This window comes from Taudactylus pleione, unplaced genomic scaffold (assembly GCF_031769625.1).
Source record: "Taudactylus pleione unplaced genomic scaffold, aTauple2 ptg000333l, whole genome shotgun sequence".
In the NCBI taxonomy this organism is placed as follows: domain Eukaryota; kingdom Metazoa; phylum Chordata; class Amphibia; order Anura; family Myobatrachidae; genus Taudactylus; species Taudactylus pleione.
In genome coordinates, this window is record NW_028284734.1 from 3024431 (window position 1) to 3040024 (window position 15594).

At 45.4% G+C, this 15594-nt stretch overlaps 1 protein-coding gene across 1 annotated transcript in view; it reads left to right on the forward strand.

Moving 5' to 3' along the window:
- Positions 1-15594, forward strand: part of ANKRD31 (ankyrin repeat domain 31) — a 261093-nt gene that overhangs the window by 211273 nt on the left and 34226 nt on the right. Inside the window, exon 20 of the mRNA XM_088443721.1 lies at positions 5787-6759. Within this exon, the coding sequence (XP_088299847.1) occupies positions 5787-6759 (973 nt within the window). The remainder of the gene's footprint in view (positions 1-5786; positions 6760-15594) is intronic.

Here is a 15594-nt window from a genome sequence, read left to right on the forward strand (position 1 = left end):
GCTGCAAGCCCCAGAGAGCTTCTGGCTCTAATAGAGCCGGAAGCTCTCCTACTGACATCACTGGTGATGTCAGTGGGGCGGCCCACAAACGGCAGGCGTTCGCCTGGGAACACCTCCGTTTGTGAAGCCACCCCCCGCCACGCCTACAAAATGGGGCGAGCTGTCGATCAACATCGACAGCCGCCCCTTTTGTAGTGAGCCACGGAGCGAGAGCTTTTGTAGTGAGCTCCGGGGCACTGGGCCATCATCGACACGCTTGCGAGCGCAATGCGCTTGCGAGCGGGTCTGAATCAGGCCCAGAGTGGAGAGAGGTGGGAGTCAGAGAGGCCAGATAGAAGGAAATTACAGTTGTCCAATCTGGAGATGACCGGGGTCTTAGTTGCCTCCAGGGTGAGAAAGGGTCTTATCCTGGAAATATTTTTGAGATGAAAACGGCAGGACTGCTAGAGTTGCTGAATGTGTGGTTCGAAGGAGAGGGACGAGTCAAAGTTAACTCCAAGGCAATGCAGTTCAGAGCTAGAGGAGATGGGTGTGCAGTCCAGTCCATGATTCAAATAGGGGAGCCACACCAACTGCCAGTGATGTTTGGCAGCATTTGAGGTGACAGTTAGCACCCCTATTTGAATATTGGACTGCGCTGCAACCCCACCTCTAGAGTCGCAACTGCTAAGGACTTTGACTAGGTTTTTTCCATTGGTACACTTCAATTGCTTTGTATTTGGATTACTCATTTTCCCAAAAATAGCAATTGAGTTTTTGATTGTAAAAGGGCAGGTGGTGCCTCACACCACTGTCCCCATCACAGGAGACAGAGTCTGTATGTTCCGTTCCTGTATGACACTAAGCTAATTGCTAGGGAAGTGCGTGAACTAATTGTGAGGCACGTGGTGGACAACTGGGAGGAGTTCTCCATCATGTCCCACGGCAGCAAGGGGGACAACTACACCAGCTCCGGTGAGTACATCCTTGACATGTCCCAACCCTTTGCTTCTGGTGGTTTATGTGAACTGGTGGCAGCTGGGCAAGTGTTTGAGTTTGTCTTCGAGGTTTACCGCAATGGCGAGTTCTATAAGCGTTTGGGTGCTGAACATAAGCCCTTGAGGAGGCTATTCTTACGCAGGACCTCTCTAGAGGCCATTGCGATGAGTAGCTGCCTTGCGAGCCTCAAAAAGTGTGCACCACACCACCCCTCCCCAAGCTTGACTCCGCCACACACCAGAGGCATAAAATAAACAAAGCATCTAAGTTAAGTTAATGTCACGATCCTGACGTAAAAAAAACTATACCTTTGCAGTGTCTGTCCCGGCTAGTGCTGAGGTCCACTCGCACTGTGGGCCTGATTCAGAGCCGCTCGTAAGCGGCCGCTCGTTCGTTCCGAGCGATGTTCGCACATCTGCGCATGCGTATGGGTTGTAATACGCATGCGCCAACCAGTCAGTGCGGTCGGAAATCGTGTGCTCGCAAAATAGCGAATGCCTGCTAATATGAGTGACAGGATGAGGCGTTTGTGGGTGGTAACAGGGGAAGGTGCTTGAAAACGGGGAGTGGTGATCCGAACGCAGGCGTGCCAAAAGGTCAAAACGGGCGTTTAATGGGAGTGCATAATTAACAAAGCGTCAACGACCACGTCACTTGGTTGTCTCTTAGCCTGAACTGCTCGCATGATTGCGGTAGGAAAATGCTACCACAAGAATAGCGAGCAGTTCATACGCCTTTCGATGTACTCGATTAATCTAATAAATAGCGGAGATGACGTATGATGCGAGCGGACAGGGGGCGTTTTTTCAAAATATCGAGCGCATGTTTCGTTCGCTCGTTCAGACATAGAGGCGTCAACAGACCGCAAAGATTGAGCGTTTAATTTAAATATCCGGCCCCTTTTTCAGAACGACCGTCCGCAAATAGCGTCCGGCTCTGAATCAGGCCCTGTGATCGCACATCACTCTCGGATAGCGCAGATGCCCATACATGCTGTACATCGCTTCCGGCTGGTACTGGGGTCCGTCTATGGTGTTCTTGCCCAGTACGCTCAGTGGGCTTGATTCACTACGGATTGCAATTCTGCTTATACGCACGCACCGCAGGTGCGAATATCAGTGGTGCTATTTAAATGTTTGTATTCACATTGCGATCGCAGGCAGACATAAGGATGCTCACTTCCCCTTACTCACATCCATATACTAGAGCAACATAATGAAACAATCGGTAACATCGGACCCTGACCTTACTCAGAAATTGCTAACAGACACGCACGCTATCAGTGCTATGGCGGCTTATGGCCCCGCAGTGGATAATATATGCAACGCACAGGCACATCTTCGTTCGCCTGACCACCCCCCCTGTGACCACTCACAAACAGCACTTCCTGTCAATCGCTCGGCTCTGGGTCTGCATAGCAGTTCCAAATGCAATTGCTAGTTCGCGCACATGCGCTGCGATGCATGCGATGCAACGATCGACTGATTGCGTGCATATTAGCAACTGTGTTCCTTGCTGAATCAGACCCAGTGTTCTGTCTCTGAGTGTGGAGATGGCTCCCTGCAGCCCCTTGCTCACAACGTGTTTTCTCAGCATGATGGTATACAGGCCCCACGCCAGAGTTCACTCCAAAACCACAGTATGGGCTCAGTCATGTTGGACTCTGTCACCTGACGCTACTCCACCCAGACTAGCCGCTCGCAGCATCCAATCCCTGGGGATCCACCCCTATAAATTCCATTTCCTGACTGGCCCACATTGCCAGTACAACATCACTTCTGCTGAAGTCACAGCTCTGTGCTGAGCTCCCAGGTAATCTGTATCTGAACGGTTCCAGTCCGTGCTATTCCAGTACAAAGTCTGGTTTATGCAAGTCTCTTATTCCATCAGTACTCCAGTCTGTTTTTTCCACTGAGACTTGTTCCTACCAGAATTTTGATGTTTTCTTCCTTGAGCCACTTAGTTATCACTTTTGCCTTATGGCAAGGTGCTCCATCATGCTGGAAAAGGCATGCATGCTGAAACGAAAGGGCAGGCATGCTGGCCCCTGTAGTTCTACTGTAAAACACAATAGTTTTGAAATATTTCCCACATTACTACCCCCGTACCCACAGCCCAGGGATGCAGGGAAGAGCCCCGGGCTTCAGCCTAAGCCTGGGGTTTTCGGAGAGACGGGACCCCTACAGGTTTTTTTTCCCCGTACTTTTAGGAACCAGGACTGGCTGAGCAGTCTGGGGCAGGTTATGGCTTTTGGGGGGGGGGGGGAGGACCCTACGTAATTTTTTTTATAAATTAACCCTTAAAACACAGTTTCCATTATTAAACAAACACAAATCACACTCGCCGCTCAGGACGTGGTGCATTTGCAACTTCTATTTAGTCCCCGATTTGGCTGCAAAAACGGCCGAATACAGCAAAACGATTAATGGTAAATTCCCGAATTAGGCTGAAGTGAATAAAAAGTACTTCCGAATTGAGGCGATGGTGTATTCATTTCTAGCTAAAAAACTACCGAATTTGCGGTATTAAGACGCCCGATTTCACCCCCCCCAAAAAATTAAGCAAATACCCCATTTTAATAATAGTAAATTCGCGATTAGCAAAAAAGTGATATTATCACCCAAGATTGCAATCTTGGACCAACACGATTCTTAGTAAATTTAAACCTATGAGGCTTTACTAGGTATAGGTATTTATAGTATTCATATTCATAGTGGCCATCCCTGTTACTCAATTTTCCACTTTCTATCCTTCATGTGTGTAGATGAAATGACGTGATTCTTAAAGATAGAATTAAAGGATAATTCCACCTAATAATGAAAATTCGATGTTGGGCGGCATTACATAAGTTAAAGGGTATAAAACAATAATTAATAGCGTTTGACTACTATTAATAACAAGTGTATATATAATTGAAACCTTACACAGTTACACACACTAAATCACTTCTCTATACCAAAGATATAAGTGTATTATTGTAACTCTCCTCAACACCACAACCCGAGTACATGTATTAAATGTGTGTACAAGGTATGCAGTCGGGATGCCGATGGTCTAAATCCCGACCGTCGGCATCCCAACTGTCTAATCCCGGCAAGGGTCTAATGACAGGTGTCGAAATCCCGATGCCTGTCATTTTACCTACGCCGGGAGCCCGACGTCCGGCATCCCGATCGAAGGTAAGCCGGGCACGGGAGGAGGGTTAGGTTAGGGGCTCCAGGGGGGGGACTTAGGGATAGGCAGCCCCCCGGGAGGGTTAGGGTTAGGTGAGGGGAAGGGGGAGTTAGGGTTAGGCACCCCAGGGGGGAGGTTAGGGTTAGGCAACCCCCCCGGGAGACTTGGGTTTAGGCAGCAGGGAAGGGGAGCATAGGTTTAAGCACTTAGAGGGGGGTTAGGGTTAGGCACTTGGGGGGGGGGGGTTAGGGTTAGGCAACCCTAAGGGATAGTTAGGGGGGGTTAAGTTAGTTTGTACTCACCTTAGCTGCTGTCGGGATCTTCACCTCTGCCAGGCTTCCGCTGTCGGGATTTGAACCACCGGCCAATGTACAAATGTAGAGTAGTGTGGAGGGTGAATGGTGTAATATAGGTAGGGTAGTGTGGAGGGTGAACGATGTTATAAAGGTAGGTAGTGTGGAGGGTGAACGGTGTAATAAAGGTAGGGTAGTGTGGAGGGTGAACGGTGTAATAAAGGTAGGGTAGTGTGGAGGGTGAAAGGTGTAATAAAGATATAGGGGGTCATTCAGACCCGGTTGTTAGCGCCGATGCGCTCGGACCAGGTCGATTGCCCCCCACAGCGCATGTGCACGACGGCGCCGTCGTGCGCATGCGTGAGACCCGCTACGACCGACAGCGCCGGTCGTAGCGGGTCTCGATCCAAAGGGGGCGAGCTGTCGATGTTGATTGACAGCTCGCCCCGTTTGGAAGGCGGGCCGGGGGGTGGCAGCCCAAACGGGGGCATTCCCATGGGAACGCCTACCGTTTGGGGGCGGCCCCACTGATATCACTAGTGATGTCAGTGGAGAGCTTCCTGCTCAGACAGAGCCGAAAGCTCTCCGGGGCTTACGACAAGGGAGACCCTACCCTATGGTCTCGTCTTAAGCCCCGTAACCCACAGCCTTACCACCGCAAAGGAGGACGTCTTGAAAATTCAAGACGTCCTCCCCTCATTCAGACCGACCGCACGCTCTGTGCGACCGGCTCTGAATGAGGTCCATAGTGTGGAGGGTGAATGGTGTAATATAGGTAGGGTAGTGTGGAGGGTGAACGATGTTATAAAGGTAGGGTAGTGTGGAGGGTGAACGGTGTAATAAAGGTAGGGTAGTGTGGAGGGTGAATGGTGTAATATAGGTAGAGTAATGTGAAGGGTAATTGATGTAATAAAGGTAGGGTAGTGTGGAGGGTGAAAGGTGTAATAAAGGTAGGGTAGTGTGGAGGGTGAACGGTGTAATAAAGGTAGGGTAGTGTGGAGGGTGAATGGTGTAATATAGGTAGAGTAATGTGAAGGGTAATTGATGTAATAAAGGTAGGGTAGTGTGGAGGGTGAACGGTGTAATAAAGGTAGAGTAGTGTGGAGGGTGAACGGTGTAATAAAGGTAGAGTAGTGTGGAGGGTGAAAGGTGTAATAAAGGTAGAGTAGTGTGGAGGGTGAAAGGTGTAATAAAGGTAGAGTAGTGTGGAGGGTGAATGGTGTAATAATATTTTACAGTATGAGAGGTGTAGTAAAAGTGGAGAAGCGTGGGTGGTTTGTGTAGATAAAGTTACAATGAGTCTCTTTTAGTTTTGATTGTATTATTTTTTATCCCAACAAGGGCATCTGTGGATTCTTTTAGACAAGGAATATTAAGAGACAAAATAGCTAAACTGGCATCCAGACAGAAGGTATTGCTGAAAGTCGTTCGGAATCAAAAAGAAGTGGCTCTGAAAATAATGGCATATCAACAAAGCAAGCGATCAGATGCTAATTATGGAGAGAAGAGCTCATCACTACAAGATCGTGATACAGCTCCTGGCAGGAATCAGATATCTGTTTTATGTACAGCTAATGAATGGCTCCATGCCAACATTGCTAATGGAAGCACCATGGTAACAAACGTGCCAGCAGTGTGTAGAGTGGCACACGGTGAAAGTAACCAATCCCACAGATCATCTATGAGAGACATTTCAGGCTCTGTGATAAGTAGGCCTGGAGCTGTTCCTACCTATGCTCTGGTATCTGAAAGGACAGTGCCGCACATCTCCAATTTGACATTAAATGAGGTGCCAATGAGAAAAGAAAATGGCTTATTTACCTTAAATACATGTTCTGCCATCACCCCTAGAGACTTTCATGAGGAAACAAATGATAATTTAGAATGTACAGCACCAGGAAACAATTCCCCTAATTCCATTCCTATAAACGACACACTACATATTACAGACAAAATCAACATTAATGTCAAAACGATTAACCGGCAGACAACGGATGAAAGACATCAGACTTCTCATGCAGGTCAGCATCCGCAAAGTCCTAACTTTGAAGGGGCCACTTACCATGCAGATATGTTTGGTTCTAGTGTTATGGATGATGTATCAGACAATGGAAGGCCTCAGCACCCAGTCACAGGGCACAGAAGTACCAGCTGGGAGCAATGCATCAACCCCTACACGGAGGACAAGCTGTCACCTAAAGGACAACAGATATGCATAGAAGCCGAGAGGAAGACAAGAAAAGTTCCAATGAAAAAACTAATAAAAATGGGAAAGCTGAAGCCAGGGGATGATGTCCTGTGCCTCCAGTTACAGGTATTTTATTCTATAAAATGTTTGGCCTTTTTGATCATGTTTCACCATCACTAATTGTATTGTCTTACACAAGCAATAATCAACTCACAGGTGACATGATTAATGGTATCAGTGTCATCCTGCTGTTTACATGACCTATAACATCACTCATTCAAAAAAATGCAAAGCCAGGAATGTGCCGCTGGAACAGCGTGGAAACACGTAACGGCGGCACAGTACAGGCACATACAGGAGAGCGCAGTAAAAGAAGCGATGAAGCTCTGCCATAATTATTTGTGATGTGTGCAGCTGTTGTACATTGCGGATAATTTAATTGCCCCCATAATATTATTAGCATCTTCCATTGCATAGTCAATGTTCACACATCCTGATATACAATTCACAGATAAGTAGAAATATTATAATTAGAGATATGCGCCGACCTCCGTGTTTTGGTTTTGGATCTGTATGTCCTCTTGTTTGGGATCTGGATTGGTTTTGCCAAAACCGCCCTTGCGTGTTTTGTTTTTTGGTTATGGATCTGTACTTTTTCTAAAAAAAAATCATAAAAACAGCTAAAATCACATAATGTGGACCTGTTTTTGTTCCTACAGTATTATTAACCTCAATAACATTTATTTCCACTCGTTTCCAGTAAATTTTGACCACCTCAAGGCTCACAATATTGATTTTTTTCATCTAGATAAAGGTTGCATCCAGCTAGCTGGCTGACTAAGCTAAGCGACAGCAGTGGGCGGCACTAACATGTGGCAGTTCAGCTTCGAACATGACACAGAGTGGCATTGCAGTGGTAGACAGGATGGCAGTTTAATAAACTATACGACCTCTAGGAATTTTAAAAAGCAAGAATGTTTTGCTTAACTAGGTCAGTGGCCCGACGGAGTTGGAATGTTTGTGGACTGAAGACAGGGAAAGGACGGAAGGATTCATTAGTTTTTAATTTATTTAATTTAATATTTTGATTCTTAAAAAAAAGTATGAGGGAAGATCAATCTAGGATCAAGTTCTTCAGTTCCTAAAAGACCTCTTTGATCTGGAGGAGGTTTTTTAATTTTTTATACATCATGATCTAATAAAAAAAAATGAGATGGCCTTGCTTGTGGAAGTGCTGCTAGAACATACTGTAAACAGACGTTTACTAGTTTGTACTCAGGGAGGTTGTTAGGGATAATGGGACCAAGTCTTGCTGTTTACATCAGAGGAAAGCAGCCTGTAGTTCTCCGGCTGAATTAGAACTCCCAGCATCTGTGATGTTTGCTGGGCCTACTGGAAGTTATTTGTCAACAGGTGGCGTGCTTCAGGTTGCCTCAGCCTGCTTTATGCACTGTATGTACCATGTAAATATATTTGTATATGACCAATACACACAACTAATTTTTATATTAAACATATTTGCACTTTATTGCACACATCCTGGCAGGAAGATGCTCTGTGCTGCTGCTTCTGCTCATATTTGCCCACCCCATCAATTTGGTGTTTCAGAATTTTCTTAAAAAAATTAAAGGGGCATGCAGGAGATGCTGTCTGTGGCCATTACAATTTCTGGACATTCATAAACCATAAAATTAAAAATGTCAGGCAGCAATGCCCCAAACAGCACATAGTAGAAAGGAAAAAGGTGCAAGATGGAATTGTCCTTGGGCCCTCCAATCCACCCTTATGTTGTATATATGAAACAGGACATTCACAGTTTAACAAACCAATCACTTCAGCGAAAAGGGACTGCCACTTGTGGCTGAAATGATTGGTTTGTTTGGACCCCCCACAAAACAAGCTGCCAAAGCGCAGTGGACATTGGTGGCAATGATCCCATAAACAAATTGGCTTTACAACATAGGTAAGATCGGATATTGTCATCGTCATCCCCATCAGTGTGTACATCTTCTTCTTCACACAATATTAATTCATCCCCGTTGGAATCCACCATTACAGGCGCTTCTGTATTTTTTTTTACTTAATTGCTGATAAAGGTCTTCCTCATGGAATTTGTAATTCATTTTGATGAACATCATCTTTTCCACATTTTGGAGAAGTAACCTCCTACGCCAATCACTGACAAGGTTCCCGGCGACGCTGAAAACTCTTTCAGAGTACACACTGGAGGGTGGGCAACTTAAGTAAAGCAAAGCCAGTTTGTGTAAGGGACTCCAAATTGCCTCTCTTTCCTGCCAGTAGTGAAACGGATTGTCTAACATGCCTATTTGGATGTTATCCCTAAAATAATCATCCACTATTCTCTGAATGGTGACCGTTATCAAAAAAAGTCACGGTAGACATCACTCATTGTAGGCAGTTCTTTCAGACCCAACCAGATGTCATTAGGTTTTGCTGACTGATCTGCATCACCACCAGCAGTGGGTCTCTTAGGAAAATATAGTTTTTTCCTGACAGCCACAGAAACTGAAGGAGGCGATGCTGCCGTGTCATGTGCCACTTGAGCTGACATTTTTTTCACCACCAGCATCTTTTCAGATTTATGTCTGTCAGAAAGAAAGACACAAGGTATGACTTAAACCTAGGATCAAGTATGGTCGCCAAAATATAGTGATCTTATTTCAAGAGATTGACAACCCTTGGATCCTGGCAAAGCGAATTAAGGACTTGATCTACAAGTCCGACATACTTAGTGGAATCACTCCGTTTCAGCTCCTCCTTCAGCTTCTCCAGCTGCTTTTGCAAAAGTCTGATTAGGGGAATGACCTGACTCAACCTGGCAGTGTCTGAACTAACTTCACATGTGGCAAGTTCAAAAGGTTTGAGAACCTTGCACAACATTCTCCACTGCACTTGACTAAGGTGCATTCCCACTCCTTTCCCTATATCATAGGCCATAGTGTAGCCTTGGATGGCCTTTTGCTGCTCCTGCATCCGCTGAAGCATATAGAGGGTAGAATTCCACCTAGTTACTACCTCTTACTTCAGTTGATGGCAGGGCAAATTCAACAGTTCTTGCTGGTGCTGCAATCTTCGACACGCAGTTGCTGAATGTTGAAAAATGTCCCAAAATCTTTCGGGCCCCCGAGAGCAACTTCTGCACACCCCTGTCATTGTTAAAAAAAAAATGTTGCACCACCAGATTAATTGTGTGAGCAAAACATGGGATGTGTTCGATTTCGCCCACATGTAATGCTCGCTCAATATTGCTGGCATTGTCAGAAATCACAAATCCTGATGGGAGTCCAAATGGGGTACGCCATTTTCCATTTTTACAGAGTAGCCTGCCTCTGAATGAGCTGGCATTTGTTAGATGCTGCTCACAGTCATGTAATCTTTAGTTTGCCCTGTCCCACTTGTCCACATATCTGTGGACAATGGGCAAAACGGCTTTTCGGAGGACATTAATAAGGTTTTTTTTAATGTCCTTGTACAGATTGGGAATTGCTTTTCTAGAGAAGTGGAATCTAGAAGGGACATGGTAGCGGGGACACAGGACCTCAATTAACTGTCTAAAACCCACTGCATTAATGGCGGATACTGGACGCACATCTAATACCAGCATAGCTGTTATGGCATCAGTAATCAGCTCTGCAACTGGGTGTCTGCTGTCATACTTGATCCCCATTGCAAAAGATTGTTTGACAGTCAACTGTTTGGTTAAGCTAAATGTAATCTTCTTCCTGGTGATCTTCTGGGATGAAGATCCTATCACAGCAGCAGCAGGCGTAGCACTCAAGGATCCGTCTGTGGAACCACAGGAGAGGAGTCAGTCATTCTTATGAATTTGGATGCAGGACTACTTCTGATATTGTTGAGGATGTTGATGATGATGCAGGTGTTGGTGGTGGAGATTGAAGGCATTTGGATCCAGAGAGAAGGGAGCAGCTAGGTGACACTGACTGATTGTTGTTTCGTTTTTTGTAGCCAAAGTTTCTGAATTTAAAAAACCCTTTTCAATTTGATGATTGCGCTGCAAGTGACGTAACAGGGAGGAGGTTCCTAGATGGTTAAGGTCCATACTTATACTCTATCTTACTTGGTAATGGTTACAGCTGACTTGAGAACTGTTGTCCGGATTTGGGTGGAAATAATTCCACACATGAGTGGATTTTTGGTCCTTTGCCCAGGCATGACAACAATGGGCCTTTTTCCACCATGGGCAACAACTGTTGCCTGATTTACAGTTTTTACATAAACAACCTCGGCATCAACATCCTCATCAACATCCTCACCATCCTTGTTAGTGCCAACTACAGAAATATCCTCCTCATCCTCCTAGTGCAATTCCACAGAAGCATCCTCGATTTCTACGTCAGCATGTTGACTTGTGCTGCTCATCCCCACATTTGCAGAGGGCACACAAATGGTGGAAGGAGGATCCTCTTCAAGTACAGTATTAGAAAGGTCAGGCTCACACATGGCAACTGCGGATATACTTGGACTCTCCTCGGGATTCTGCAACTTTTCTGAGCACACAGTTGGTTCATGTGCCTTAGAGATTGTAAGTTTTTTGACACTTCTACAGGGACAAGGGCTTACATAATTATAAGATGCAGAACCACCAGTCATAAATAAAGGCCAAGGCCTTATCCTTTCCTTGCCACTTCGTGTAGTAAATGGCATATTGCCAATTTTTTCTTTCTCTGCAGCTAACTTAGCTTTTCATTTTGTTTTCTTTAACACTGTAAAACATTGCTTGCTTGATTTTAGATGCCTTGACTTAAGCCTTGTATGCCCTTGGGCATCGGCTTTAGTAGATGATGTAGATGGACTAGTATCATCATGACTGGTGGCCCTGGCAGCAGCTCCACCACTAGTATGTGGTTCCTGCAGTCACTCTCAACTGATCGTTCTCTATAACAAAACAAATGAAGTGGGGTACAGCACACACGTCAATTTATACCAATTTGAAATATTACACTACGGTATAATGACCTACAGTGTAAAAATATTTTTACGAATACACTGCGTTTTCCACTTATAGTGTGACAATATTTTTTACGAATACACTGTTTTCCACTTAGTGTGACAATATTTTTTAGGAGAACACTGCGTTTCCACTATCAGTGTGACAATATTTTTTACGAATACACTGCATTTCTTTCCACTTATAGGGCTCTATTTACTACAATCCGCATTTATAATGCAGATTGTAGCGTCATATTAACGACTGAATTCGCATTGCGAATTCAGGCAATATCACAGGGATTTACTACAAATCCCTTGCAGGGACAGAGCTTGTGATAAAGCTCTGTCCCTGCGAATCTCCTTCGGAGCCTTATCATGGTATTTTCAGAAAAAATACCGTGATTAAGTGCCCACGCATACGCCGACCGGTCGCCGCTGCTACCCCCCTCCGGCGCTAAGCCCCGCCCCCCATTGCTAAGCCCCGCCCCCGCGATTGCACACCCCCGCCACCCCCCTCTCCCTTACTTACACTTACCTGCATGCTCCAGGCCTCCGGTAATGTTCTCCATTCCTCCGGTCAGGTGATCTCCCATACTGCACTGGGGCCCGATCACCTGATGACCGGGCAGCAGTGCACTGTGGGAGACCAGCTGACTGGAGGGGAGTCATCACCGGAGGCCCGATCACTGGTCCCTGGAGTCAGGTAAGTAATTTTTTATTTTTACTATTTTTTCTTTTTTTTACAGTAATCAGCTTGCGGGTCTGTTTAGACCACACAGCTGATTACTGGGACCGACTCCCGGCTCTGCTTTCCCCGTAAGAGCAGGGCAGGAGTCCGGTAACCGGGGGAAGACCCTGGATAACGCCACCTCCAGGTGGCGTTATTATCACAGGGCTTTCCCCGATATATTTTTTCACATTTATTTTTAGCAACTATGGTCGGATCACATTTCCCATTACAGTTATGGGAAATGCGATCTGCTTTACTAAAAATAAGTGATACTTAGGGGTTGGAGTAGAATTTTTACGAATTCTACTCCAATTGCCCTGTAATAACTATAGGTGATACTAAAATAATGTGAAAAGGGTGTGAAAACACCCTTTTTCACTTTATTTTAGTCAAAATAATGTTAATAAATAGAGCCCATAGTGTGACAATATTTGTTATACACTGCACTACCACTTACAGTGTCACAAACAATACGTGCATGAATATTACATTGCAATATGACAGGCAGCGTCACAGTATAAAAATAAAAAATAAATATTGTACACTGGGGTACAGCACAAACAAAATATATAATATATCATTTTTTTATTAATTATATTATTATTAACTTTTATTTTTTTATACACTGGGCACCCTTGGATGGACAGAGCACCCCTGGTTGGACACAGCAGCTCCTCCACTGGATGGACACAGAAACCCCTGGATGGACACAGCAGCCCCTGCCCTGTATGGACACAACAATGCCTGGATGGACACAGCAGACCCTGGATAGACACAGAAGCCCCTTCCCTTGGTGGACACAGCAACCCCTGGATGGGGACAGGGTCCAGGGTCGCACGCTCACTCGTCACCCCTCCAGCCTGAAGACATCCCAGGCAACGACTACCAGATACAAATCAAGACACTTTCACATTTGGGCATTATCCAATACCGACCCCCAAGAGATCGCGGGACACCGTGATCTCTGCTGGAACTTTCTATAATTAGCACACATGGTCACAGACCCTGTGACAACACAGAGAGACAATTCCATTTATCATCATTTAAACATTTCCATTTATTCAAACTATGTGGATGCATGCAGCTGCTATATAGTATTGCCATCACATTTTTTCATGATACCAGATTGCCATTATATACGTGTTATGGTGCATACACACGATCAGATTTTTCCTTCAGATATGAACGATAATGATTTAAAAATCGTTCAGTCGTTCATATCTGAAGGAAAATCGTTCATATCTGACATGCCTGAACGATGGACGATCAACGATGTGCGTTCCCGTTTGTCAGATAACTATATCTGACATCTGATGGGTTTGCAGTCAGACTTGGACGATTCCATTAATTTTAATGTAGTCAAAAATCGTTCAATCGTTCAAATCGTTCAAAACTTTGGTAAAATCGTTCAAATCGTTCAAAACTTTGGTAAAATCGTTCAAATCGTTTAATCGTTCAATCGTTCATCTGACAAATCTGACCGTGTGTACGCTCCATTAATGTTTACAATTAAGTAAATCATCTTATCTACTATATGTTTGGCTGTGATAATTGAGGATACACATGTTGAATAGATCTATCAGTAGGCGGTGACACAAACATTCTTCTCCTCACTGACAAACCATACCATTGTACATCTTCATACTATGGCCCTGATTCAGGGCCGCTCGTAAGCGGCCGCTCGTTCATTCTGACCGATGTTCGCACATCTGTGCATGCGTACGGATTTTAATACGCATGCGCGAACCAGTCAGTGCGGCCGAAAATCGTTTGTTCGCTATATAGCGAATGCCTGCTATTTTGAGTGACAGAAGGAGGCGTATGTGGGTGGTAACAGGGGAAGGTGCTTGAAAACGGGGGGGTGGAATTAGATCGCAGGCGTGCTTAAAGGTCAAAACGGGCGTTTTAAGGGAGTGCATAATTAATACAGCAGCGTCATTGACCACGTCACTTGGTTTTTTTTTACTCAGAACTGCTCGCAAAATAGCGGTTGAAAAACCCAGCCACAAAAATAGCGAGCAGTTCATACGCTGTTCGATGTACTCGATTAATCTAATAAATAGCGGACATGACGTATGGTGCGAGCGCCAAGGGGGCGTATTTTTCAAAATTACAACCGCAAGTTTTGCTCGCTCGTTCAGACTTAGAGGCATGAACAGACCGCAATTAGCGAACGGTTCATTTGAATAGCCACCCCTTGTTTTAGAACGAACGACCGACCGCAAATAGCGAGCGGCTCTGAATGAGGGCCTATATCTTTAGAGGTGCAGCACTTGACATAACTCCTTTGAATATTACAAAGCTGGTATAGTTTGTTCGCAGGATATTACTCAAAAGTGTATGACTGCAAGATCTGAATATATAGTAGAGCAAGTACCTGTGTGTTCCAAAATTACGAGTGTGTCACTAAAAACATGAATAACTTAAAGTCTAAGGGGTAAATTTACTAAACACCGGTTTGGATTTTTCTATGATTTTCCTTCAGGTTTGCACATAAAAGATTTAGGCCCTCATTCAGAGCCGTACGCTCTGAGCAGAGCGCACGCTCTGAATGAGGGCCGCCCTCCATAAAAATGGAGCGTCCACCTGGACGCTCGTATAGCTGTGGGTCACCACCCACAGCCTATACGAGCGTGCAGTTTGTTGGCCGCGATGGTCGTGACCATCGCGACCATCGAAACTGCGAGCCGGAGCCTGCGGTTGAGGTTTTCAACCGCAAGGCCCGGAGTGATTTTGGCTCTATCAGAGCCAAAATCACTCCCACTGACATCACTAGTGATGTCAGTGGGCCGGCTTCTGACGGTAGGCGTTCCCTTGGGAACGCCCGCGTCAGGGAGGCACGCCCCCGGCACGCCCACCAAAGGGGGTGTGCTGTCAATCAACATCGACAGCACGCCCCCTTTGATCAGACACAACGAGCGAAGGACTTTCCTTCGCTCGTCGCGTCTGGCGCATGCGCACGACGTAGCTCCTTCCGTCGTGCGCATGCTCAGTGCAGACCATCGACCCACTTGCGAGCGGACAGCCGCTTGCGAGTGGGTCTGAATCAGGGCCTTAATTCTGACGAAAATTTGCAGAAAAACCAGACTTTACAGAGTAATAGACCATCAGACCAACTTGATTTTTTTACATAGACAAGAATAGGAGCTGCAGATTTACTAACGGTTGGTTTTAGATCCACCAGAAATCGATATTTAAATGACAGAAAACCTACAGAAAAAATAGACCAGCCTGTAGCAAGCGAGTTTGGCCGAAGCACT